General features: G+C 46.2%; 1 protein-coding gene across 8 annotated transcripts in view; it reads right to left on the reverse strand.

Moving 5' to 3' along the window:
* Nucleotides 1-10,736: 10,736 nt before the first annotated feature.
* The window catches only part of dnc (phosphodiesterase dunce), a 526,810-nt gene continuing 509,955 nt past the window's right edge, over nt 10,737-27,591 (reverse strand). For all 8 annotated transcript variants that reach the window (XM_084577296.1, XM_084577295.1, XM_084577294.1 and 5 more), the window contains 9 exons: nt 20,583-20,684; nt 19,894-19,949; nt 19,681-19,793; nt 18,774-18,864; nt 17,053-17,396; nt 15,673-15,934; nt 14,032-14,309; nt 13,454-13,636; nt 10,737-11,842 (listed from right to left, as the gene is read on the reverse strand). In XM_084577296.1, coding sequence (XP_084433422.1) covers nt 11,525-11,842; nt 13,454-13,636; nt 14,032-14,309; nt 15,673-15,934; nt 17,053-17,396; nt 18,774-18,864; nt 19,681-19,793; nt 19,894-19,949; nt 20,583-20,684 — 1,747 coding nt within the window. In that variant the 3' untranslated portion in view covers nt 10,737-11,524. The remainder of the gene's footprint in view (nt 11,843-13,453; nt 13,637-14,031; nt 14,310-15,672; nt 15,935-17,052; nt 17,397-18,773; nt 18,865-19,680; nt 19,794-19,893; nt 19,950-20,582; nt 20,685-27,591) is intronic.

The raw sequence follows: 27,591 nt of genomic DNA on the forward strand, positions 1-27,591 counted from the left end.
CGCAGTAGTCAGCTCGAAACCTTCGCGACATGCAGCAAACCACGCACATTCAAACTGCGCTGTTCCGGCTGTTTGTTCACTGTTTTGTTTTGATAACATAGCACTGTTAAAGAGTCGGCTTGATTGTTCAGTGTAGATTTTGAATACCCCCCCCCCCCCCCCCCCAAAAAAAAAAAAAAAAGAAAGAAAAAAGAACGGACAGGTGCAGAGTGGCGCAGCAGGATACGACGTCGCCTACCCACGATAAAGACGGCACGTCACACATTAGGGGGCTGGGACAGGTAGGTCACCGCCGCTTGCGGCGGAGGCTAGCTGTCCGAATTTTTTTATCTGTTGGCCGTCATTGTACCCGCCACCGCTTCGGTGGTGGAGGACGGCTGTCGTTGTGGCGCGCGTCTTTCTCTCCCTCTTCCTTTTCTTTTTTCTCTATTTTTTTCTTCTGTCTGCACGAGGCAGCGGAGGTGGCTCAGCTACAGAGCCAGTAGCAGGTCCGTGCATTTTCTGCCATAACAACAACACGTCACACATTGTTCTCCTCAAAGCGTATGCATGTTACGAGCTAGGTTCGCGACGAGGAGCTGCAAAAAAAAATTGTGGGAAGCGAATTAGCTCCGGCCAAACGATAATGTCTTGCCGCGCAGCTGCTAACGTTTTTCTTCCCACGACAGTTGACCCTACCTTGACATTTGGTGGGAATATAGCTACCAAAAGTAGTTGTGACTTAAGTTCCAACTTGATCTCGAAGCTATTAATTTGAAGGTCGTCGGAAGTATACCATGGCCTTGGCTTTACCGCGCGTATTAAAGCTATCGCTTCAAAAGAAATGCACCCACTCTTACATATGTTACATCTCTGCACCTCTGCAAATTCTGACGCGCCCAATAATGCAGATGATGTTAGCGCAGAAATGGCGAAGACAAGATGACACGTACAAGGAAAGACAGGCTCTGTGCATGCAGAACCAACTAGCCCGGCAACACGCACTTCAGAAACACCCCTCAATCCCGATCCCCTATTCGCACCAATAAACGGGAAATTTCACATAAGAAAACAAATACGCTGAACCACATTTTTCTTTTCTTTCCACTTTTTGAGCAAGTCCAGTCTTCGGTGGGTGTGCGCGTCGGCTAACTAGCTCTGCTGCCTTATTGAGCTTTATATCTTCAAGTCTATCGCAGCCATGCAGACCCTGACATCTTCGATGCAGTCACAGAATTGTTGCTGCTACACGTTCTACGGAATTGGTCTCGATCGCCATAAACTTCTTCGTCCTTAAAGCGTTTAATTAGGTCAGCTTTCAGACAAAACGCGAAGTCAACATGTGACTCCTTTCTGCATGCCGTAACTTTTGCCGGAAACCCACGGGTGACCACTTATTACTTTCTCAATAGAGCCACAAAAGCCTCCTTGATATTGTCAAAACTCTTAAATGCCTCTTTCGACGAGCACATTATCCCGTCTGATGCTTCCCTGGGGAGCAGATAGAGCTAAAATGTTATGTGGCCAAACAGATCGCTGAATTTCATTTATTTTGCAAGCGTGCCCGAATGTACTATTTCGCCATCAGTTCTTGCCGATTGCGAACAGTAGAAGTTGGTCCCGGTAGCAGTTGGTTCATTGGTATTTTAGAATGAATTCATTCTAAACGCTAAATAACTTATCTTCCACGTTACATTATTATCGGTTCGGTTCGTGGGGTTTAACGTCCCAAAGCGACTCAGGCTATGAGAGACGCCGTAGTGGAGGGCTCCGAAAATTCCTCACCTGGGGTTCACTGCCAAAAACGCAAAGTACTTCAACAACTTCTTCATTGCACAACCGGCCCTGATCGACGTCCTGGCTCTGCAGCAATCCTATAACCCTCCCAGGTTATGTCCTATTACTTCCTCAATCAGCAACGCTATCCAAAGTTGCCTTTCTAATTAGATGCTCACTCCCTACTATAACTCATACGTTAGCCATACCAGACCTCGACCATCTCCTCTTGGAATTGGTCCCTCAGCATTCACAGGCCAAGAGCCTTTTCATTTTTAATGTATATATAGTCACCCAAAACATCTACATACCAACTTCGAGCGTCTCGTCACGGGCCAAAAAAAAAACTGCCAACAAGTGTCCTCTTCTGATTGTGGATGATTTTAATGCACCGCATACAGCATGGGGATAACTCAAGTGATTCTCCAAAAGGCCGCAGAGTATGGCTCGCTGCGCAACAGGCAGGGCTCTCTATCACTGATCCGGCTTACCGCACACGTATCAGCAATAGTGTGTGTATAAAGACACCACACCATATCTTACCTTCACTTACCGGCTCCCAGCAGCTACTTGGTGCAACACCAAAGAGTGCTTAGGCAGTGATCACTACATCCTTGAAATCCTTCTTAACACTCACCTTCCTCACCACCCACCTAGGGGATCCACTCTCCCTAAGTGGGATTCATTTCGGAAATGCAGATCTACCAGGACAGCTGCTCCAATCGTCGACATCGCTGCTTGGACTACACAATTACAGAAGGATGTCCAGGCAGTCACACAAAAACCCAGTGACACTGTTGATGCCGATCACCTCCTACATATCTGGGAAGCTAGAGCCAGAAAGATGCTGGCAATGTCAAAGATGGAACGTTACCCCCCCGGATTGGGCCGACTAAACAAAGACAGAAGCACACACAGCTACGCTTTCGAGGCAAAACTGGGAATCCTATGCAATCGTCTTGATGGTAACATATATGGGCCTGCCTCAAACATGGAAGCTCTTCCGACATCTCATAGACCCCCCTCAATCTATGACACCCCAGAGACATAACCTCACAAAACTGATTCACACTTCCCCCACACCGCCATCACAGCTACTTGAGGACCTGAAGGATACATACTTTAAACCTTACCAACCAATGTCCCATCCGGAATATAAAGGGCTCCCTAATGACCTTAAGTCTGCCTATCACTGAAGCAGAAGTAATGGCAGAACTTCAGAACCTAAATACCTCCTCATCTCCCGGGTTTGACGGTATAACCAATAAAACTCTGCGCAGCTTAGACACCCCCTCCATAACCGCCTTAACCAATTACTTTTTCATTTCATTTCATTTTATTACCTTAAAGACCCCTCACGGGGTATTTAATGAATGCTGGCAACAAGGAACTTTGCCGGCCGAGTGGAAGGAGGCAAAAGTGGTATTTATACCAAAACCAGGCAAACCGCTTCTCCCCACCAATCTTTGACCTATTTCCCTCACTTCTTGTGTCGGAAAATTAATGGAGCATGTCATTCACACACGACTAAGCAACTTAAGCAACACGACTAAGCAACGACTAAGCAACGACTAAGCAACGACTAAGCAACGACTAAGCATTTGATAATGTAACACACTCTGCCATTCTTAATAATCTACAAACACTACAAGTAGGCAGCCTCATGTATAACTATATAAGGGCCTCCTCAGCAACCGAACAGCGACTCTCACACTGGGCCCTCATACGCTTCCAAACATCAAGCTCGGTGCTCAGGGAACACCTCAAGGAGCGGTCCTTTCACCGACACTCTTTAACATTGCCCTTATATCATCTCCCAAAAACACTTTCTGAGAGTTCCAGACATACATTTTGCCCTTTATGCGAATGACATTACTGTCTGGGCATGTCGAGGCAGTGACGCCACCGACTCACCTCCAAACAGCCCTTAATACTACTGACAACTACTTGAAGGAGAGAGGCCTATCATGCTTACCATTTAAATCTCAACTCTTCCTTTACCGACCCAAACCCACGCAATTAGTAGCAGGCTTCGTGAACAATACGCTTGGACATATGTGCGGTGTATGGGAAGGACTGTAGAATCGTGTGACTACACTCATCACCAGGCCGTTTTTGCATGAAATAAAAAATGATGTGTGACGACCATGTCTATAATGAGCTCGGCAACATGCCAAAACCAGAGGAAAGTAGCTTTTGCTATCTGTATCCTGGCGTAGCCGAGCTAAGCCACTGCCAGTTTTTAAAAAAGCTATAGAGGTTATCCATTTGCTAGCCGAGTTACTCAACGATCGTGTAGAGCAGGGGTTCTCAGCCATATATAGCACCCTACAGCCATGGACGTGTCGGGGTACCCCTTGTGGACCAGTGGAAGAGCTGGGGACCCTTGAAATCGGAGGGGGGATCTTGTGTCAGTTTCGGGAGCAGGTCACGGAATTGCAATTGAGTCAAAGCTAAACTGGCCTCTAAAGTGCGCGCACTTGATAAGCCAGCGCGCCACTGCCTGTAGAGGACGTGGGGAAGAGGCGACGCGTCGGCGCCGGTATGCATACCGCTAGAAGGGATTCGACTCCTACCAACACCGCGCCGCTCGCTCGTCGGACACCAAAAGACGCAGCTCCGTCCAGCAGTGCAGCCAGAGCTCGAGTTCGATCTAAGCCGACAAACGAAGCTCTCTCTTCTCTCTCTCCCTCGCGCGCGCTACATTCCTCCAATCCTTTCGCTTCGCATATATATATTTCTCTTCGAGAAACTAAAGTCGGCTCTGAACATCCGTGCAAAACTGTGGCTAGCCAGGCCATACGCAGCCTTTCTTTTCTTGTGTAGGCGTGAATTTCACGGACGCCGAAAACGGACCCGAGACACCCGAGAGGCCTGGTCCGCGGATCTCCATTTGAGAAACATGAGCAAGAGGACCCGTTGTTTCCTTAGATACTCGAAAGAACTGATTAAGTCTCGTTTTTCTTATAAGTGCGAGGGCACTAATCTAGAAGTTCAGCGCCTAACAAAATCGCCCAACGCTTCTATGTCTGCAGTGCTTTTACAGCTAAAACAGAAAAACCGTTGTAACGGCTAGTCAGTAAACTGGTGGCGAAGGCTGGGCCCGAAAGCGGTTTAGCTCTACTGCAGCACAGCTGCAGGTCGGGGGGTCAAGTGGGTCAAGCATTCAAATAAAGGAATTGTAAAACTACAAAAGTCTCTCAATAAATAACTGGCCTAGCAGAAGCTAAAACGGCAACTTATGGGAAACGGTAATAGGGCAGAGACACACAGTCAAGACAGGGGTTCACAGGAAAATGTAACACAGAGACACAGACTCAGAGTCCACAGTCTATAGCTTGCCGAAGCGCACGAGTCTACAACTTCTTCGTCTTTCAAGCGCTACCTCAAACTGCCAGGTGGCAATATGTGGGGTAGTAATTCAGATAATGCGAGGGTAATTCTGTTCGCTAAGGAGTATGCTTGAGAAGCACAAATAAAGATTTTAGTTCATCATCATCATCATCATCATCATCGTCATCATCAGCCTGACTATACCCACTGCAGGGCGAAGGCCTCTACCATATTTCTCCACTTAAACCGGTTCTGTGCTAGCTGCATCCACTTGACCCCTGCGAACTTCTTAATCTCACCCGCCCACCTAACTTTCTGCCGCCCCTTGCTACGCTTTCCTTCCCTTGGAATCCAGTTTGTTACCGCGGTTATCCTCTCTTCGCACTACATGTCCTGCCCATGTCCATTTCTTCTTCTTAATTTCCACTAGAATGTCGGTAACTTCAGTTATTTCTCTGACCCATTCTGCACGCTTCCTATCTCTTAAAGGGCCACTGTCCAGGGAAGGCCCTTTTGAGCCTAGTGTTTCGATAAGGTACCGGAGATAGTCTGTGCAAAATGCTACAGTGACACGCGCGCCGCAAAGCATCGAAAATACAATTCAAAGCTCTCTCATGCTCTCCTCCAGGAAGCCAGCTTCGCCGTTTCCTGCGCTGGCCCGACGGGCCACAGCAATGACGTACGTACCGGGAACGATGTCCATTGGTCCGTCTCGCTGACTGACGGGAAAAGGATGGGTGTCTACCGCTCGCAGCGCGCTTTTCCCTCGTCACGACCAGACAATCAGCGGCGCGCGCTCCCTCGACCGTTTTTTTTTTTTTTTTTTTTTTTTCGCGCTCTCGGAGAGCCACGCCCCACCTCCCGCCAAACGCGGAGGAGGAAGGGGAATTTGTATTGCGGAGGCTAGACGACCTCGGGCAGGAGAGTGAAAAACCTTTGCGAGGGAACGGAAGGAGAGAGGCATGATAGAATCGGGTGATTGCGGTGGCTGTAACTGCGTTATTAGTTACTCTTTTCAAAAACATTTTGCGGCCTTGCGTTCTAGGGGCGAAGTCTCACAGTCACCGGGGAAGAAAATATTTTCGACCGGAGGGTGGACAGTGGGCCTTTAATGTTACCCCTACCATTTTTCGTTCCATAGCCATCTGGGTTGTCTTCAACTTAAGTAGAACTCTCTTGATTAGCCTCCACGTTTCAGCGCCATAGGTGAGTACAGGTAAGATGCAACTGTTACTTTCCTCTTTAGCGATACCGGTAAGCTGCTAGACATAATCTGCGAGTGCTTGCCAAATGCGCTCCATCCCAATCTTATTCTTCTTATTTCCTTTTCATGGTCCGGATCTGCCGTTACTACCTGTCCTAAGTAGGCATATTCGCCTACTACTTCCAGTACTTCGCTACCTAATGTAAACTGCTGTTCCTTCACGAGGCTGTTGAACATTACCTTAGTCTTCTGCATATTGATTTTCAAGCCTACCTTTCTACTTTTCCTGTCTAGGTCATCAATCATTATTTGCAGTTCATCTCCCGAGTTGCTTAGCAAGGCAATGTCATCAGCAAATCGCAGATTACTGAGGTATTCTCCATCTACCCTTATCCCTAACTGCTCCCATTCCAAGTCTCTGAATACTTCCTCTAAGCAAGCTGTGAATAGTACTGTACTGCGAGTAGTACTGTGAACAGAAAGATTTTAGTTAACGAGTAGCAAAGCACGCGAATGAGGCTGCACATGCAGGCACGCAACGGTAGCCATTACGCCTTTATAGATCGAAACAACTTGGAAGCAAACACTTTTATAATAAAGTTGGTGAGATTGCTCACCAAGCATTAGTAATATCAGTTAATTTTGGTGAGGTTAAGTTTGGTGAGTGTTGGGCCTTGAGCCGGTGGAGGTGCGACTCGCTACGGAGAGGCGCAGCTGCGCGCGCCTCCGGGCTCTGTCGTAGTGAACGTAACTAGTGGTGGGTAAACAGTTCCGCCGCTGTAATACCGTGCGACTAGGAGAAGGTATCCAGGGTAGAATGAGAGAAAGGAGATGGCTACAAGGTGTGAAAGAGCACTGAACAAGGGTAGAGTGGTTCCATCGCTGGTAGTTTCTCCTCCAGCTTCGTTTGCCGGCTGAAGTGCGCGCCGGGCCGAGTACGTCAACTCTCCGGCGACATCGTGAGGTCATGTTCGATAATATCAAGCCGATATAGCTCCCCTTGTGGAATTGCTGCAGAAGAGGTGCGCTAAACAAGACGCTGAAACAGACGAAGAACGAGAAGCTCGCGACAGAACCAACGAGTGTGTGCCCGTGAAATACAATGGTAGAAAGCGACAGCGGATGTTGCGGTTGCTTCTACATCATCCTCAGCGATGGCTTCACTCGCTGCTGCACAATAACTACGTTTAGAAGTGTTAAACCACATCATTCTTTTTTTTCGCTTCTGCAAGAAGACCTCAAAAGCAGCTATCAACTGATTTACGAGTCTTCAATTTGAATGCAGAAGTTAATTTTTCTGTTGAACGCAAAAAAAATGTCTGACCCCTTTCAAGGTGACTGCATGCATGGAACAGTCGGTTTGCACAAAAAAGCAAATTCTGATGTTATTTTAACAATAGATTTAGTTTTTAGTAGACACCTCCTCTAAGGAGATACTCAGAATTAAGGCATCTATTGGTTATTCAAGCACATCGAGGAATCGTTGATTGGATGAAAGTCATATGGCCTGCTTTATAATGTCAGTAACCATGCATTTACACCACAAACAAAAGTCGGTGGAATGCGAAATCAGCGCCAAGATTTGTATAAAGCCTCGTAAGGACGCCTGCAGCTTATATTTACCCATTTGCAAATTATGAGATGCACATTAAAGAACCGTCCTCTCGGTGCAAATGGTGTTTTGCCAGTGTCATGTTCCATAGAATTTTGACGGAGAGTGTACCCCTATGGGTGTGCAGCAGCTGGTTGGGGAGAATGCAAGAAGAAATAGCAGTACAACGCTTTTTTTTTCTTTTCGTTTGTTTTTATTAAGACAGTGTGATCGTATGCTAACTCTAGGAACTCATCTGGAAAGGCAACATTCATCAGGTGTACAGGGCAAGGCTTTAGAACAGGTTAACGGAGGTCCAAATGCGTGCTGGGCATGAGAACTTGAAAATACTGTTTTATCATCCCATTATGTATTCATTTATTTTTGGAAACACTCGCAGAAGACTAGCTCAGGCACAACAAGGAGTTGAAAAAGAAATGAGGGTGAGAGGGGGGCATTACTGTTAGTACATGTGAAATACTAACGCACACTGAAAAAAGAGAGAGAAAAAGAAGCCAAAAAACAAAAAACACGATGATGGCATTGTGAGAATAGATCGCAAGGCCAAACGAGACCAGCATAGCGGTCATTTCGCTACCGGAAATAAGGAAGCGAATGCTGCAACCTTAGAGGAGTGACGAACGCTACCGAAGGGTGCAATGTTTTGCACCAGATACAAGCTGTTGCAGGTGCTTTATACTGAATGGTGCACATTTTAGACCAGATAGAGTTTGGGATTGCTCCAGAGCAATCTTAGAAGGCTGTTGCCTTTCCTTAGGACTGAAAGTTACCGAACTATTGAGGCAAGTGTCATGTCGTGCCAGTTTAACATCATGTGCACCTCACAGGGAATAAGTAATGTGCTTGATGAAATGTGCTTATCACATCGGTGCGGGTAATACACTTAGTAAACCTGAATAACAACAGGATTACTAGTACACATGAACGATAAACACCGTTTTATCATCATGGTGCAAAAATTACTCCCTTCGGTGCAAGCGTCACACCTTAAAAGTAGTGAAATACACATTTTACAGAGCCTTTGTCTGCAAGAGTATAATCTTTGATACCAGCGATTTTATTCACATGTTCTTTTTACGTTCTTTGCATTCATCCTGCTAACAGGGAAAGGTCAGGAGATCTAAATGAAGGGTGTTCTTTTTCTGGAGGCTAATGCGCATTTCTGAATGTTTCACAGTTCAAAGCTCACATCAAAAGCAAAGAGTCACTTCGTCTCAAAAACGAAGAGGAAAAAGAAAATGAATCCAGCAGGAAACAGAGTAAAACAAACTCGTAAACACAAGCACAGCTTCATTTTGTTTACTAAAGACGTCGTATAATGCTTTCCTATACAACATGTGCACATGTATCCTGAGGCTCCAACTCGCGCTGCCTTTAACACTCAGCAAAGTAATAAACAAAGCAGTTTCCTACAATTCCTAAAAGAGTCTAACCACAACCTTTGGGGGAAAGTGCATCAATAATGTATACACTCTCATTCTTTATCATCTTCCTTTCTTTTCTTTTTCCCTCCCACTTCCTTCGAAAAGCCATGTTTATTTTCTGCAGTGCAGACCACTTATATACACAAGGACATTGGTTATGACTGAATATTCAGTTAACCTGTTAAGTTAATAGACACCACATTGCATGTGCTTCCCAGTAAGGACACATGCTAGTGAAAGAAAAAGGAAATGTCAGCAGTTAAAGTCATTCCAGATAAAGAATTATGCCCGGTTACAATGAGTTAAAATTTCCCTTGCCCACTTGTCAACAGTTATAAGTGTCCTGCAATGCATTCTTTTCTATACCTGGCACATACCGATCATCGATGTCTCCGCATACAAGCAACAATGAGGAGAACTTGCCTAAAGAGTGAAAACTTCACACAACGAGTGTTTCACGAGTGGGTAAGGAAGAATAAAGTATGTTATTCTTTTTTTTCCATCCTAACGCATCATCATATTTTTGCACACTTTCTCCTGTCTCGCATTCTCTTCAAAATGCAACAACAACAACCAAGTGTGTCTGTCCGTTCTCTTCTATAACATGAAGACGAAAATGTCCTGCACCGTGTTCTGCATGTGTGGTGTATTGCTTGTACTCGTAGAATACAACAGCAGCATGCAGCAATACACACACATATCTCTTCTCGTACTACACGGGCGGACTCCGCGTATGTATCTTCTTCCAGCTGCCCTATTCCAGAAGGGCAGCCACGAGTATTAAGTATATGTAACCGCTGAACGACCTGACTAACATCAGCACCCTTCCCCTGTCCCTTCAAAATAAGAGGGAAAGGAGGAAAGAGCGAGACAGAGACACACGTTCAATGGCCGAGTCTTGAAACCCCTGTGTGCGTCCATTATGCATGACATAGGTCCCTTCCTGGTTTATCACCATCACGAATTACGGCTTCGCTTGTCAACAAGCGCAACCTTGGAGCACAAGCAAGAAATCTTGGAGAGGGCACTAAGAGCACAGGCAGGTTGAGAGATAGAGAGCGTCTTCACCTCCCTGTGTGCCCGCATGTAACTGAGGTGGACGAGGAGGCGGAAGAGGTCACAGATGAGGGACATGTGCAAAGATCGGCGCGGCAAAGAACCACGTGTGTGACGTGCCAGGTCCGCGGGGCGCGCTGCTGCTGATGCTGTTGTTGACTAGATGCACTGCTCTTCGCACTTTCGCGACGGCGCTCACACGCACGCCGAATGATGTGTGTGCGTGGAGGGCGAAGGATTCAAAAGGTCCAAGAAGAAGTGGGCGCAAGGAGAAGCCTTTAAGGTTGTCATGATGCTGCTTGGTAAGACGAAGGCCGGCGCCACAGAAGAAGAGGCAGAGTTTGGACGGCAACTGCGGGCACGCCCGGCTGGCTTTTCTTTTTTTTGTGATGAGCAGCCAGCACGGTTACTGTTCCAAACCCGCCTTGTGTGTGTTTTGACTTGCACTCCGTCAAAAATGCAACGTCGTGTGCATGCTTGCTTGTTCGCACCCTTGTGCCAGTGGCGGAGAGACGACGAAATGAAATGCAAGCGAAGGAAGAGACAGAGGCTGGCGGCGAAAATCAATAATACACAGTGACGGCTACACAGCGTCCACGACGGTATGCACACACACACGCACACGCACACACGTCACGGCGCAGCCGTAGAAAGTCACTCGCCAGCAGCTGTCTGTTTCCAGACGCACGTAACGCGAAAAAACAGACGTGAACGTTCCATGTCGCCGCTGCAGATTAGAGCACTATGGCGGAGGCGTGGGAGGACTTCCTCCGAGTACAATGGGATGGGCAAGAAGGGGTGGCGAGAATGCGTCTCTTCTTCCTCTCTTCTCTAAGAGTCAGGACCGCAGTTAAGCAGCAGAGATGAGGTGGCGTCGCGGTCAGCGGCACCCTCAGGGGTCGAAGTCCCGCGCCTTCGGGCACCGCCACACCATCGACTAAATAAGTTAAGAGTGGCGAGGCAACAGGCCCTGAACCGGCCTAGGAAGCCCGCTGCGGCTCGCCCGCGCGGCTTGTGTGGTGGCGTCGCCGACGCGTTCTTCGCCGGCGCCGCTAGCGATGGCGGCGGGAGGAAGTGGAGTTCGGAGTGGCACGCCGGCGTCCCCGACTGGGCGTCCTGAGCGGGAGGAGGAGCCGGCTGCTAGCCGTCCGAGGATGTGGGACTCTCCTCGCGGATGCAGTTGTCGTCGTCTTCAGGCTCCTCAATGGTGATCTGAAACTTAATCTTGTCGGCACTCTTTCCACTTCCCTCGTCGCCGTCCTCTTCGCCATCGCCTCCGCCACCGCCACTGCCATCTGGGGCGATGTCCGGCACGCTGGACGTCGGGCTGATGGGGATCATGTTCTGGTACCAGTCGCGGTTTTCTTCCAGCCGGTCCAAGATCTCCTGGGCGTCTGGGTGCACCAGATCGGCCCATGTCTCCCACAGCGGGTGAGCAATGTAGTCGATGAAGCCAACCTGTGCGAATAAAGATGGCATGTGATAAATAATTGCTCCATTAGGCAGTTATGTCACCTTACATGTGAGTGGGAGCCTCGCCTAGCCAATCAATCACTGCTAAATCTTGGATACTGCAACAGCCTTGAAAAGTGTCATGTCTTTATAGAACTACAGCATACAATAAATCCCCAAAAGAAGGTCATAACAGCCAAATAACACTAGAAGTGCTATCACAAGATAAAGGGAACAAAGCTTTGTTAACTCTTATGAATTGGTCAAAACCCAAATATGGATCATCATCGCCATGTGCAACAACATCTCGACGACTGCTGCACATTTCCCCCATATTCAATTACAGCCGTTTGCCCACCATCTAAAAAGGTTCGGAAAACCTCAGGTTGAGAACATGAGAAATGACATCTACATAAGCGCTGACATTCAACTTAAAAGCAAATTAAGATGGCTATCTAAAACATTTGTACTTGATGAAATGCCAATGGCCACTGTCGCCCTGCTTGTGTTCCCTACGTGGAATACATGGTGAAATTGATGACAAAAGCAAGAGACAGGCTTGAGTGGAGAAAAACATAGGAGACCCTTTACTCCATGGAAAATCATTGCTCTATGAACATAATTAATTTTTACTAAGTATAATGACCTTAACTACTTGCTAGTTGTAGTGCTCACTATAGAAGTAGTAAGTAATAAGGTTAAGTAGAAAATTTTAACCTGGATATTTCGAATTTTGGTTATATCGAACTCACACATTATCCCCTTGAAAATTCCATGTAAAAATATAGGAAAGTTGTGTCTTATATATTCGAACTCCAATTTCACCGGCCGATCGATATATCGAACATTGCACCGCGCACAAGGAAGGTGTGCCTTTCTAAAACACAATTGCATCACCTCGGTCATTTTCCGTGTGACACTGTGTGACGTTTGCAAGCTAAAAGCATGAAGGAATGAGAGGAAACTCGTTTGGCAACAGCCAGTTTAGAGTAGAAGCAGCCAATGCAGCTGTGGTGTCGGGGAGAGGGGAAACAACATGAAAGAAATAGGCGCAAGGGTGTGCGCATTCTCCTCCTTCCTCCATAGGTGTGCGGGAGCATGGCGAAATAAAAATTCTGCCTCTTCTTTCCTCTCCCCTTCCTCCCACTTTTCCTGTCTATTATTGTCAGATGGGAAGCGGGTCTTGACACCCAAAAGTGCCGTGCCTAAGAGTCTCACATAACTCATCAGCCCATCATCATCCATTCAACACCTCTGACAGCCCCCTGCCAAGGCATTTGCCTACTTGGCCATGTCACACCGTCTTGTGACATCGCAAAACCTTGGCTGATTGGTCTGTGATGCATATGGCATCACGAGGTCATGCGACCTCTCTCAATCTAACGGTGATTTTTATGACAGCTCTCTCACCAATCGAATTTTCATGACAGACATTGGAAGCCACTTGGTTTTTTCTCGGAAATTGGACACTAATGCTATTGCATTAAAATAGTGTGAGTAAAGCTGCGCTGTTCTACCCTAACCCTACACCAAACCCATCTACATAGATTAATGGCCACACTGCTATTTTTCCACAGGGGAAATTTTCAGGCGATCATTCCGAGTCCACTTACACACCTGAGTCTTTTCGATGGTGGCCGTATGCCTGTCGCACATGGGACTGATGTCGAGATTTTCTGCCCGCTCCTTGTCTCCTTGCATGAAAAACTCGGACATGACCAAGTCCACCCACGTTCTGTACAGCTCCAGTGGCTTTGTTGGGTTGCTCAAATCGGCACAGTGGATCATGTTCTGCAAAACCTGGGAAAAACATCAAAAACTTCAATCATCGCCTCCTACACGTGTTCAAGCCCGCCAAAACACTGCTGTAATACAGCATGAGTGAATTTGTGGAATTCGACGAAGCATACTTAATGCAAACATGAGACTGATGGTTTGTTAGGGTGATAGTGTGGGAAAAGAAACATAGTAGGGGACAAACAAGGTCAAGTGGGGAAATAACATAGCCGTGACAGGCAGTTTTAAAGGGCTTTGTCCAGGATGAGGCTTTATTGGGCTGCTGCTCTTGATCATGGAACGGTGGGGGAAATACTGGTATTGTGCATACTTTGTGTCCAAAATGTGTAGGCACTGATGCAGGCATGCAACAGGAGTAAGTAAAAAGCAACGCAATAAAACAAAGCAGATTAATTCACCTGTATCCTCTCAGTGTAGTTGTCGAGGAGGAGAACGCCGGAGCCAGCGACCTTCTTGGTTTCAACCATAGTCTTGAGGTCTGCAAGCAGGCTCATGTGTTTAGACATGTCTGTAGCCAGGACCATGTCGATGACCATCTTGCGCATCGTGAGCCTCTGCTTCTTGGTCAAGTTCTCAAAGATGTTGCACGTCTCGTCCTGGAGCAGCTTGAACGCCACGGCCAGCGAGTGGTTCTCCAGCACTGATTCGTCATTGTACATGATGGCTAGCTCCGAACCTTATGTATTCATAGGAGAGGAAAGAAAATGAACAGCGAAAAATCGTTAGACATAACACAGAAGTCAAAAACATATGGAGACCTTAAACGCTTGTTTCTATGTTATTTCGCCTGTATGTGGAGTTCAACCTCTGCATTTCTGTCTGTAATTGAAATCCTGTGTGATAATGCACGACAACTTATGCAAAAGGAATGCTATATCAGGAAGCACTTTTCAGACCTTAAGGCTAGTATTCCAACTTCAAATATGACTTTTTCCCTAAAATATGAAATCTAATTTGCTCTGTGGCTTGCTCTATCACCATTGTTTGGAAGCATATAAAGTTCTGAAACTGATCTGTTGGTTTTATGCAAAATGGTTGACAATTGTTCTTGCTGCAATTTTACTAAGGCTTTAATGTGGTAGTCCTAAAGGTGCCGTTTTCCAGAAAATCCAGCATCAGTGTCGGCACACGACACAAAAAATTACAAAAATGCCTCTGGCAGGCAGTAGTTGGCAGGTGAGATGGCTGCAGGCATTGAGTGGTAAGTGTGCTGTGTAACATCACAAAACCACGTGACATAGGTGAGTTGGCAGAAGCTCGAGTGCTACTCGTAGGCCATGCAGGCAAGTTGGTATGGCTTTGTTAGTGTGAAGCTTGATATCTCTGTCGGGTCGTCTTTTGCATAGTGTGGTAGCTTACTGCATGCGGATGAGCATATGTGATATAATGGAGGCACAAATTATGGCATTAGTGATTAAACAAGCAGCAAAGCCTATACATGTGAACATGGACCCACAAGGGGGTAATGAGGGAAGCCATATACACTATCATGCCCTTAACAGTGGAGCTCAAGTGTGTCCACCTACTTTTATTATTACTAATACATTACAGAATAGACTATGAGATGCAGGTTAAATTTTGATCTCGACGATTAGTGTGAATTTTCATGTTGCAAAGGCATCTGAGGCATAAGAGATAATTGTTCTTCATGCTGCATGGCTGAATACAGGACAATGGATATAATGGACCGGAAACGTCATCGCTAGTGTTAACAGCGATGACATCAGCTAGATCAATATCTTAGGATTGCCTAGTCTGTTATTCATCATGAAAAGTAGCAGCACAGAAGAAATGAGGAAGCGAGTGAAGAAACATGGACGACAAGACAGGTGGTGAACTACCAACTCAATTTTTACTGACGAACAAGCCACCTCTTATTATAATGTGTAGCATACTTTTGATTCAAATGTACAAGAAATTGTCTGTTTTTCAATGAAATTCAGTTGGTAGTTCAGCGCTTTTTCTGTTGTTCATGTTTCTTGACTTTCATTCCAGTTTTTTTTGCGCTTTCCATGGCATCAGCTAGGGCAAACACTCACTTGTGTTGATGAGGTACTGGTTGGTGACACCCGGATGGTCGACATCGTGTATGGCAGCAGCGAATAGTGCTGCCAGTATCTCGAGGTCTGTGAAGACAGTGTCGAGTGCTGGTGAAAGGAGCAGTACGTGGATGGACTGCGTCACGTCGGCCGCGTGGCTGCTGTTGTGGTAGGGGACCTTCAGGTAGTGGTCTTCCAGCGTCATCAGGAACGTCAGAAACTTTTTGGATGAAATGTCAAACGTCTTTAGGAGGTCACGGTCCTGCAAAAAAAGGGACAGAAAGAAAGGTAAGCTACTTCCAACGGGAACAACTAGCGAAGAACATTAAAGCTGTCAGTGGGAAATACAAGTTGCCACACATAAATTCACTCTGTTCAAGTAGACTCTATGCACTGGTTAACAATCAAGTGCAAATGACTCACAATTTATATTCTACGCATTTGTGCTCAGCCACATATTACCTGTGTAGAGTGCTACCCAAACAGGTACCTGCCTGTTTACTGACATGGAGTTCAGTGAAGTCGAAGTAGCTGTAATATAAAAAACGCTTCCTATCCTGCAGTCCTTGTAGTGAATGCTGCATTGCTATCAGTTGTGAGGCAATTGGGCCAGTATTGTAGCAGCAGTGCTAGCTAGTAGAAAGATTGTCAGGGCAATCAATGGAACGATATTATTATAGGGCAAGCACTGCCTAACTTATGAGTAGCAATATTGATTGCGAAGTGGTGAGATGATACGTAAAAAAAGAACCACACATATAGGACACGAAAGAAGTGGTAGTCACAAACTGCAAGGCATCGACTATAAGCTCATCTTCCCTTAAGACCCTGACCCCTAAAGTGCTACTTGAGGCAACAGTCTAATGCAAGAAATCCATAGAAGTGTTCCTTATGAGTATTCAAGTATTTGAGTCAAATTTGAAAGCTTTGCATAGAGTGTATAACTTACAAATAACTTTTAAAATGTGCTCTTGGCGACCGCTCGCGACCGATCGGGGCGACACATCTCCGTGTGCGCCGCACAAACCTTCCATGTGACATCACATGGACTGGCTGGACGCGCCCACTCATTGGACGCTCTAAAGTTAAGCGGGCAGGATGGGGCGTGGATGGGGCGCCATTGCGAATTGTTTACTTCTTTTTCCTCTTGTCCACCAGCGTGGGCTAAGTTGAGGAGAGGGAGGAGGAGCATCATCACTTTCGATCGCCCATATCTTCAGAATGAAAAGGTACCTTAAAAATTGTTGCGTTGACAGTTGATGGGATACCTATTGCTCGTGCGCATTTTCTAGTTTTCGTAAATAGCTTTTCTTAGGCCCTAATTAAGACACTATATAGTGAGTCACATACTGATGCCATATGTGCTACAGCAGCACATACCTTGAAAATGGTGTAGGTGATGGCGGTGAGTGGCTTCCCGCCCGAGTACTCAGCCACCTTGAAGATGTTACAGCCCCAGCGGTCAAGATCCTGGAGCGCGAGTCCAAGTTCCTGCTCCCGGGGCGTCTCCACGCCATACTTGGGAAGCGTGGTCAGACTGTTGGTGTGGTGCAGGGAGCGCCGAATGCCCGAGATCTGAGACATGGCGTCGGACGGCCGGTGCTGGCGTGTCTTGCCCCCGCTGCCGGGGACCGCGGGAACGGGCGCTCCTGTCACACCACTGACAGGCACAGCTACACACTCCTCGGGCCGAAGGACCTGGAGGTCCAAGTCCTGTACCTTGTCTGTGAAAGACAACAACAAGCAGAGGGTGTCTGGCTAAGGGCTTGCAAAGAATCTGGACTACATGCGACCTCAAAGCAACGTCTACTTCCAGCAGCGCGGAGACAAGGTCGAAACTGCCACCGCTGGACCTGACTACTCCGGTCTAGAATGGGCCATGAACACAGCTATTTTAAGCATGAAATGCTAGCTCTCGTTGTTTGCGACCTTGAGGTGATGTCGAGCCGAAATCGTGCCATCATCCAGCTGCCGAAATGGGGGCATACGGGCACCGAACGAGACTTCCCGAGATTTAGGCATATTTGCGCCCTCGTACGTGGCATTTAACGCTGTGGCATCAAAACTAAGCTGTCACATCGATGCTCCTCTAACATTCTCATGCGGTGCGCCAAGCGGAGGGGATTTTTTATTGTTATAGCGTTGAAGGACCCGTTCAAAGGCCCCGAAAAATCTCGAGCATGGTGCAGGCAGGCGGTAGCTGTCAGCTAGCATGACCGATCGGCCAGTGTAGTGCTCGAGCACTACACTGAATGTAGGGCTGCCTGACAATATGAGTTTGGCAGGATCTGCCAACTGCCAACTCGAGCGGCTCCTTTCACGAGGGAAGGTAATAACAGGATCAGCCTGCCAGGACCCTTTGCACTCTGTTTTTGAAAAATCGCCTCCGAGCGAAATATCCCAGGCATGCCTCTGGCAGGTAGTACAGCTGGTAGCTGGTATGGCCGATCACTGATCGGTCGTGAGGTAATGTGTCGCAAGGAAATCTAGATCATGACATGGCAGGAGCTGCCAACACGGGCTTCTTCTTTCAGGTGGGAATGTGGGTTGACTCGAACCTACAGGGAACTTTTGAGGAGGGAGAGGCCGGCATAAGGATTCTTGAGCAAATAATGAAAACAAGTAAGAATGATTCGGTAAAAATGAATCAAGGAAGAGATTGCGAATAGAAATAGAATCCCAATGGGAATAGATATTAGCTAATTACTTAATATTACTTAATAACCAAAGATATAATTAGGGGCCAAAATATGTTTGCTTTTATATCTCCCTCACATCAATCTAATAATATTTTTTTGTCCCATAAGCCGTTTCATACGATGTCAAATTCTGGTGAAAGACATGATCTTCAGCGTCTAACTTTCCACCCCCCCCCCCCCCCCCCAAAAAAAAAAGAAAAGAACAAACAAAAAAACAAAAAAGGTGACATTTTTTTCTGCATCATATCTACTCCTGATGTCAACTCCTGAAATCGCTCCGTCGCCTTCAATACCACTTTTAATGTTCCCCTTAATACACTGGAGAACTGACTAGGTCGACCTAGCGGTAAGTGATATGGTAAAGGCCGCTTGAAAAGCGCGATAACGGCTGACGTCACTCACCCAAGAATGTGTTGCAGATGTATTCCGATATCTGGCTCCCAGACTTGGACTCTGAGAAGTGGCTCAGTTCTTTGTTGAGCATGCGCTTGAACTGCGGGTGGGAAGATTACAGAGAAGCATTTGGTTACATTCTCCACTCAGAATAGGGAAAGAAATGAAGAAGAGAAAGACATGTAGTAGAGTTAGAAAGGAAGAAAAATGGAGATAATTTTAGCTGAAATTCAATCTATTGCGAAAGTGGTGTTGCATAGTTTTTCGTCTCTTGTTAGGGTGCCTCGATGCGCACGGGGAGCGGGTGCGCATCGAGGCACCCTATCTCCCATTTTATCTGGATGGAAGATGGATGGAATATAGGAGTGTCCCCTTTGAAACGGGGTGGTAGCAGCTGCTATATATCATGCTCATTTTTTCCCCCTTTATCTTAATTATATTGCTTTAGATTGGTTAACTATACCATATCATTCTATTTATTGAATTTTTGTTTCTACATTACTACCATTGTCACTTTTCTGCTTTTAACACCACCAATCTTCCAATCCATTTTTGTTAGCTTCCACCGCAGGTTCATTCACCCGGCCACTGGTGAACCCCAGAGCTTCAGGAAGAGTGACGGAGTTAGCCACCCTAACGGAGTGACTGCGCTGCATCGACTTCCGGATCGATATCTATACATTCGAGTATAATATGGGTAATTGTGCAGTGTTGCTAGGCAGCTGGTGACCAATTACAGCTGATCCACATGCGACAAGTTTTTTTTTTTTTTCTTTTCTTTTTCTTGGGAGTATCCTCCGGATTATAGTGCTTTCGCACTAAAAGAAAGACGAGATAAATTGATAAAAAAAAGATAAAAGGGAAAAGTGAACATCACTGCCAATGCGCGCAGCTATGTCACTTCGTGGAAACTCACTTTGCTTGAGGCCATGTCACCGACGGATCTGTGCGACTGAATCGTCTCCAGCTGTTCGAGGCACCACTCCAGCTCTTTTACCGTGTTCGAGGCCATCTGACTGTACTCCTCCTCTGCAAGCGGACGCGAAGAGACATGTGACGTCAGGTGAGACCGGCCGCGAGGAGGAAGGAGCACGCGCAAAACTTGAACGTGCTCAATAAGGCTAGTCACCTGTTAGAGACGAGCCGCTCGTGTTTGTCCCTGGTGATCCGGACGGCAGCTTCATTCTGCAGATAATTACGGCACGTTAAATATATTATTCTAGAAGCCCCTAAAGCAATCGTTAACTTAGCTGTTGGTCTGCAGCAAAGTACCAGAACCAACATCGTCAAAGAAATAAAAATAAAATAATAATAATAAAATAAATAAATAAATAAATAAATAAATAAATAAATAAATAAATAAATAAATAAAATAAACTCCCTAGCTTCTTTAAAGAAGTTCTGACTTTTTTTTTTCTTTTTAATAAAGGTGTTAGTACGCTTCAGTTGACATTTCAATGGGGTGTGCTATCAGATAAGAGGTATTAGAAAAAAAAAAAAAGTGAGCCCCCTTGAAAGCCGCCTACCGAAAGCAGTACTCTTTTCTACTTCTCGCTTAATGGTCTTATAACGACAGTATTGCACAATTCTACCGATGTTGAAAGGAACAGGGAATTAAGTCACGAAAGTTCAGGATTGAGCGACATAACTTATATGGACATACTTATTTGGGAATGCCCGCAATTTTGTTAAAAGCAATGCAGTCGATACAAAAGCCTCGCAATAGTTTACGAGCAGCAAAAAGAAGAAAAAAAAACAAATAAATAAAAAAATAAAAAAGCGCAGCACTTAAGCAAGCACCGAGAGAAGGAGACTCACGTGGGTGGTACGTCCTTGGTGAGATGCTTAATGTTGTTCAGCACGCTACGTAGTGAGGCCAAGATTTGAGCAAACGGGGTCACGATCTGGTCTTCGCCATGCCTGCGTAAAAGCAAACAAACAAAAGTTCCCTTAGTCATTTCACGATCCTGAGGATGTATACTCATCTCCAACGGGCAAGAGGCTGATCAAATCAAAGCAGCGACTGTTGACATTCGAGTTTCAGGGCGACTGCCCGAAGAACCGGGCAGACATATAAAACGAAGTTACGCCACCCTGAAGCCTTTGTGGCACTCATGAAACGCATGGACATAGGCACGGTTATACTGTGCCTTCCCAAGGCATTCCTATTGCATTTTATTCTGCATTCCTTCAAACGTCATGGCATTGCAGTAAGACAGAATAAAACAAAAGTTAAAATGAAATGACAAAAAACTGAGGATAGAAAAAAAAAAAAAAAGCTGCTACACTTAGTAGCTTGCTCAAACACACACATTCAGAGACATATGTGTCCATGCAGGCACTCAGGATTACTCAGAGGTAAATAATGCTCTGTCTGCCAGTACAGAGAAAATCGCAAATGACAGTGGTCCCCCAGTATAGCGTTGAAAAGATGTATGAAGAATGAAGAAAAAAAAAAAGCCTGTCCAACAAAACCTGCACCGCTGATCGTCGATGCCGGTAGCGAAATATGCATATGATGGCGTTCGTTTTGTGCTTCTGTATAGTTCATTTCCTTTATTTTCCGCACCACTCTCCTGCCATTTGCCTCTCAGCAATCCCCTTTCGTATTTCCTACGCAGAGTATATAGCATGTCAGCAGCGCCGGATAGGCTCTCTGTTTTTTCTTAAAGGTCTCTTTCTTTGTGCTCCTTACCGCAACCTTTTCATCATCATCATCATCATCATCATCATCATCATCATCATCATCGTCGTCGTCGTCGTCGTCGTCATCATCATCATCAGCCTGATTATACCCACTGCAGGGCGAAGGCCTCTCCCATATTTCTCCACTTAACCCGGTTCTGTGCTAGCTGCATCCACGCAACCTTTTACTTTTACCTTTAAACAGCAGCTCATAAATGACTGTTGTTATCTTAAAGCATTCATCCTAACCTGCCAGTCGTTCAAAACTTGGTTGAAAGCGATAAAAGTACATTACGGTTTTCGCTGTTTCGCGAACACCAGTGAAATCTGAACAAGTATCCTCATTACTGCAATGGAGAAAGCGTTCAACGCGCGAGGCGTGCCTCATCAATATAGTTTCCAGACCACACGAAAATGTGCTTCGGGGCATTGCTTAGGCCCAAACGTGCAGCCCCACCCGATTTGTCATTCACAGCAGCTCCCGATAAGTTCAAAGTTTGTTGCACGATTTCGAGAACGCTGATACGTTTTAATTTGAATGCTTCACTACCTTCTCTTTGCCACGCAATCAATAAGAAAACCTGAAAGCGATCGCGCGAATGATCTGTTGAACGAGCGAAGAACGAATAGGCCAGCGGTGTGGACAGGAACAAAGTTAAAGGGAAGCAATCAATAACGGCCCCAGGGTGACTAGGCTCTCAGTAGCTCCTTGTCTGAGCCAGCAACTTCAGCTAAAACCCGCCTGTGCAGAGGGAGCTGAAACTGCAGGGAAGGAGCCAGGAAGGGAGGTAAGATAGAAAAAGTAGGCACGACCTTCACATTAACCCTGAAAGCGCGGAAGGGAGCGTTTTAGCAGAATTTCCCAAAGGGGGTCGTACTCCTTTATGTATACGCGGCTGCCGGCGGGGGCCCCCTCGCTGTATCAGCCCGATGAACGGAGCGGTTCTGTGCCTTGTTTCGGCAAACGCAGTGTGAGCCGCCTTTTTCAGGTACAAAAATAACAAGCAGATCTATAAGAAAACACAGACAAATTATTGAGCTATTGCTCTTCTTTTCTAGAAGATTGCAGCTGCAGCATGGTGTGGCCAGCTGCTCTGCAGGAAGCAAGCTCTCGCACCTGCTGCTGCTCAGGCTAGCAAGGTCGAGGGGTTGGAGCCGAAGGACTTGAGTTATACCCACCCCCGCCACGTGCTGCTTTGCCACAACACTTATTTTTGTCTCTCGAAGGTCTTCTTCAGAATTAATGAACCGGCCAGCGCTTGGGCGACGAGGCTTAAGCCTCCCTGCACGCGTCGCTAAGCGAAATGGCGAAATGCTGCATGCCCGAGCGCCGAGCTCGCGAGTACTTGACGACATCGCCCGCCGCAACGTTAAGAGACGACCCTTTTTCGCCTCATACCTCTCCGTACTTGTTGTGTACTTTCTTATTTTTTTTTTAAATACAGAGTATACGGCTCTGCGCCTTATTAGCACACTTTCCGGATGATTATGCAAAGATTATACGATAATAATACGGTTAGGGCCCGTTTATATAACCCTCTGCTCCGCATTATGTACGCACCGTCAGTATACGGGGTAACGAACGATCGATCGTGAACTTGGTCCGATGGAAACGTCGGTGCTAGTGCATGCTTAATAATGATAATGACTAAAAAGAGTGAATGGTTGGAGTGAGGAAGTGTTCAGTGTGCCATATCCATAGAAAAATACAGACACGACTTTTGCCTCTCAATAGAGAAAAAGAGGTAGAGTATTCCCGGCGTTCTTGATAAGCTTCAAGCCTGCTGTATTAAACGAGTTAATTGGAGACCCGTTGTAAACGCAAAATGAACTAAAACGACATACGCACGGTGCACCAAATCAGCAGAGGTAACATTAACTCGTTTCACGTTAGAAACACACTTGCTTGGGTAAAGTTATCGCAATCATAGCGTAAGAAAATATTTGGCGACGTCTATGCGAAATATTAAAAATCGAAAGGGTGGGACGACGGTAGAGAGCAAAAGTTAAGTGGAACTCTATGTCAATTATCTCTGCCTTTACGAAGTCACAGATACAACTGTAGTGCAAGTTTTTATGTTATCACTGCCTCAGCGCCACACATTTCAATCAAGACTCTCTCGAAAAATAGAGACAGAGACATTTCTAATAATGTTCCGCGCAGGTCCACTGCCTCCGCGTTTGATATACGACCCCGAGGGCAACGGCGTCGGGTATAATTTTCCAGCGACCAAAATGTAAGAGCTCACTCGACCAGCTTCGAAAAACGTCGTTACAAACCGAAACACCGAGCTCCTTCTCCGCCGACCTCCGTGTAAACCACCTCCTCTTCCCATACCTATGGCTTCCAAGAAAACGAAATGAAGTTTCCAAGCCGAGGAAAAAAAGAGAACACAATCACAAATAGCAAATGATTCGTAGTCGGGGTCTCGCAAAGCCCTTTAAGCGATGGCGACAGGACGACGAAAGAGACGACATATACTAACGCGGCGGATTGCACTTGAAATCTAGCGCTTAGCAGAGTTACGTTAAGGATCGTTTGTATCACGTGCCTCTTGCGTGCATCTCACGACTTACTGCGAAATAAGGAAATCGCGCGGAAAGGTAGGAAGGAAGTTAAATCATGCCGAAAGGTGGAAGGTATAAACAAATGGACGAAGAGTGTGTTAAGGAATCGCCATTATGTAAACCCGGGCTACGCACATTTCAGCGGGAAGTGGAAAATACAATCATTTTTTCGCTGCACCTCGAGTTTCTCAAAAAGCGCGCGAAGGTAAACAAATAAATCACGAAACGTGGCGAAATATGTGACCACGCGCATGTATACCCAGCAGATGACCGAGGAAACGTGTTCTAAAAGCGCAAAGCAAGCGTCAACATTCGAAGCTAAAGATATACACTCACGAGACGGTTGTAACTCAGATAGTTGTTTAGCGTTAGTTTATTTTGTTGTTTTATTGCTTTCCGCTCTATCCAACTGGCGCGTGTAGCGATGTGCAAATATAACTCTGGGTAGTGACGCGAGCACGACGACGCCTCTCTTATTTACGCGCCCCGATTTGTTTGTGGAAAGAGTGCGTGGGGAAGGGGTGAAGGCGAGAGCATATATCTATCGGCTGCTCTTAAATATCAACTAGTAGAAGACGGTGCGTAAGATGCGACAAGCGCGTCTGTGTTTGTCTCTTCTCTTGCCATGCTTTGTGCGGCTGTTTTTCTAGTTGTCGGCGTCGCGAAACAACTGTCTCAAATCAGCCACTTCTCCTGCCACGACACGACAGCGGGGGACGACTCCACGCGTTCGCGTATGTGCCAACTGGAATCACAGGGTAAATGAAGTGCCACGGTGGATACTTACACGCACCTTCTTGCACGCAAAAGCGTGGGTGAACGGGAAAAACCACCATGAACTATAAACCACTAAGAACTTGAAACATCTTCATTTCAATAATTTCTTTACGAAGTGTGATATTTTACTTCCAATATATTAGCGGTGCGGCGATACAACGGACAGAAAATGGGCAACTCGTCGGCGCGCTCTTGACGCAAGTATTCACAGATAGAGATATGAAGTGCGATTCAAATCAGGTTTCTTCAAGTTCACAAAAGACTGGTCCAATGAGGGACGGACAGCACCGACGTACCTATACAGCTCTAGTATACAAGGGACGAAAAGCACCGACGTACCTATACAGCTCTAGTATACAAAGGACGAAAAGCACCGACTTATACAGCTCTAGTATACAAGGGGCGAAAAGCACCGACGTACCTATACAGCTCACTATACAAGGGACGAAAAGCACCGACACACCTATACAGCTCTAGTATACAAGGGACGAAAAGCACCGACGTACCTATACAGCTCTATAGTATGCACAAAAACAGCGCTACAGTAGCATCGGGAAGGTTTAGTTCAACGATATCATACTAATAGAGAGAGAGGAAAAAAAGAATAGTAAGGGAAGTGCATTCGAAGCAATTAATCCATTAATGTAATGGTGTTATGGACACAGTGTCAAGACGACGGACGGTGTGGGTGGTGCCTGGAATAGGGCACATACGCTTCGCTGAGCGGCCATTCGGGAATGGCAGGATCCTGAAGCTATATATGGAGCCGGGATAACGATTCCAGAACAGCGACCATTTTTAGCCCGTCTCTGGAGTTAGAAAACCACGCCCTTCAGTGCATGCATATTACGCACCGACGACGACCCGAGTTTCATTTGTATTATATCTGTACGTATCCCATTTCCTTCACCCGAAGCCGCGTTCAAGAATAGATCTGAATTTCCTGGTTCGGTCTCTTCTGCGGAGCCGCGCCCGGAAAACGTATTCAATGCCTGGCCAAGACAAATCGATCTGCCAAGTTGGTGAGAGCTATTGCCCGCTCGTAAGTCCCGTACATTATACGTATCGATTTTTCTTTTTCAAACAGATCTACGCGCCTTGAAGCGAGCTCGTCCGATATCTGCCCAAGTGTTGTTTGCATGGGTCCTGGGCTGACTGATCACCCTCGGCACGCGTCATGTGCAAAGTTCTCAAGTTGTTTTACTAGTCTGTGCTGCGTGCGCAGCGTACATCATCACGTGAGTGCTGTATTCCTTCCGGTGTGTCCGGTGCACTTAAATAGCGAGAGTTGTGGCACACATTGTTCGCCGTACTTCTATGTAGCCCCAGTGATGTGGATAATGCTTTTTGTGTGTGTGCTTAATTTATGCTTGCCTTAAATAGCGGGAGTTGTACAGACATTTTTCGGTCTCTAAGTTTATAAATAGCACTAGCAGTAATGTGGGTGTTGTTTGTTCAGCATGTTTAATTTATACACTGCGAGTAGTGTACATATATCGCTTCATTAACAATACTGCGAATACGGTGCTTATCTTCTTTTGTTCCTGTTCAATTTCCCAACTGTCCTTACCTTTATTTTTTCACTGCCTTTCTTCTTATCATCAGCAGCCAAGTCAGCGATACGGCCGGGTTTCTGAGGGTAATTTGTTTGTTCTTATTTATATATAAAACATACACGCTTCTCATATGCACAGTGTAGGAGAGTAAGTGGAAACTGAAATCTTCCAGAGCAGCTAGCACTGCAAGACGTATGCCACGCGAAGACACTCTAGTCCCAAGACCACGTAAAAATGTCGACGCACGACCGCTGCCTGACGCACGCGGTAACATTCTGGGCCAGGCCGAAATGCAACATCGCTGACACCGAACACTCCGGCCCTTTCAGAAGGCCGCGCAGGCACCTGTGACGCGCGTTAGGACTCGGTAGTTTGGAAGGGCGCCCTGTAATACATTGCCGCATAGAAGAAAACGACGGCATGGACCTGGAAGAGGAGGAAGTTGTAATCGCCCATTAAAGCCTATTGTTTTTAGACCCACCTTGAGGTCTGTCGAGATGGGACAATATTAAGGAGACCAGCATGGGCCGACAATTGAAATCACGGGTCACGCTTGACATGTACTGGCCAGGTCGTCCAGAAAACTTGATAGCGAAAGGAAAAAATCGATATGTGTATGCACAGGTATGAAATAGTAATTTAATTCGATGCGAGGGAAACTGTGACGCACATTTTATTCAAAAATGTTGAAGCTTGCGAATGTCTCTCTCCCGTGGCAGTCGGCTCTATCTGAAGACTCACTCTTCCAACGAGACGATGATGCAAAAAAAAAAAAAAAGTACTTTTCTTTTACGAAACATGCTTCATGTGAGTAAGCATAAATACAAAAATTCGGAAACATTTTTATTTTATTTTCCAAGCAAGACTAGCCGCATATGACGATTTAAAGGCAGGGATGGGTATACATGCAGCTTTCCTGCTTTCCGCAAAGGCAGCGTGAGTGCATTCGGACTCAACTTCGCGGCAGATTAGGCATCTGAGTCTAATTTAAGCCGAATTCTCTCAACATATAACCGAGCTCGCCTAGCATTGGGATGAATGAAATGACAGCCCGCCACGCTCGGCGCGCAACCAATATGGAGTCCCTAACTCTGTACGAAAAACAAAAGAAATACTAAGTGCGGGAAACTCTTGCACAGCACGCACACACCATGGCTCTAGTAGGAAGAGTAGGCAGCAGTAATAATGACAAATTATCTGACACTCACCTATGGGGCTGAAACGTGGAGGCTAACCAAGAG

Source organism: Amblyomma maculatum, chromosome 8 (assembly GCF_055883805.1).
Source record: "Amblyomma maculatum isolate TAMU_Amacu chromosome 8, ASM5588380v1, whole genome shotgun sequence".
NCBI classification, from domain to species: Eukaryota; Metazoa; Arthropoda; class Arachnida; order Ixodida; family Ixodidae; genus Amblyomma; species Amblyomma maculatum.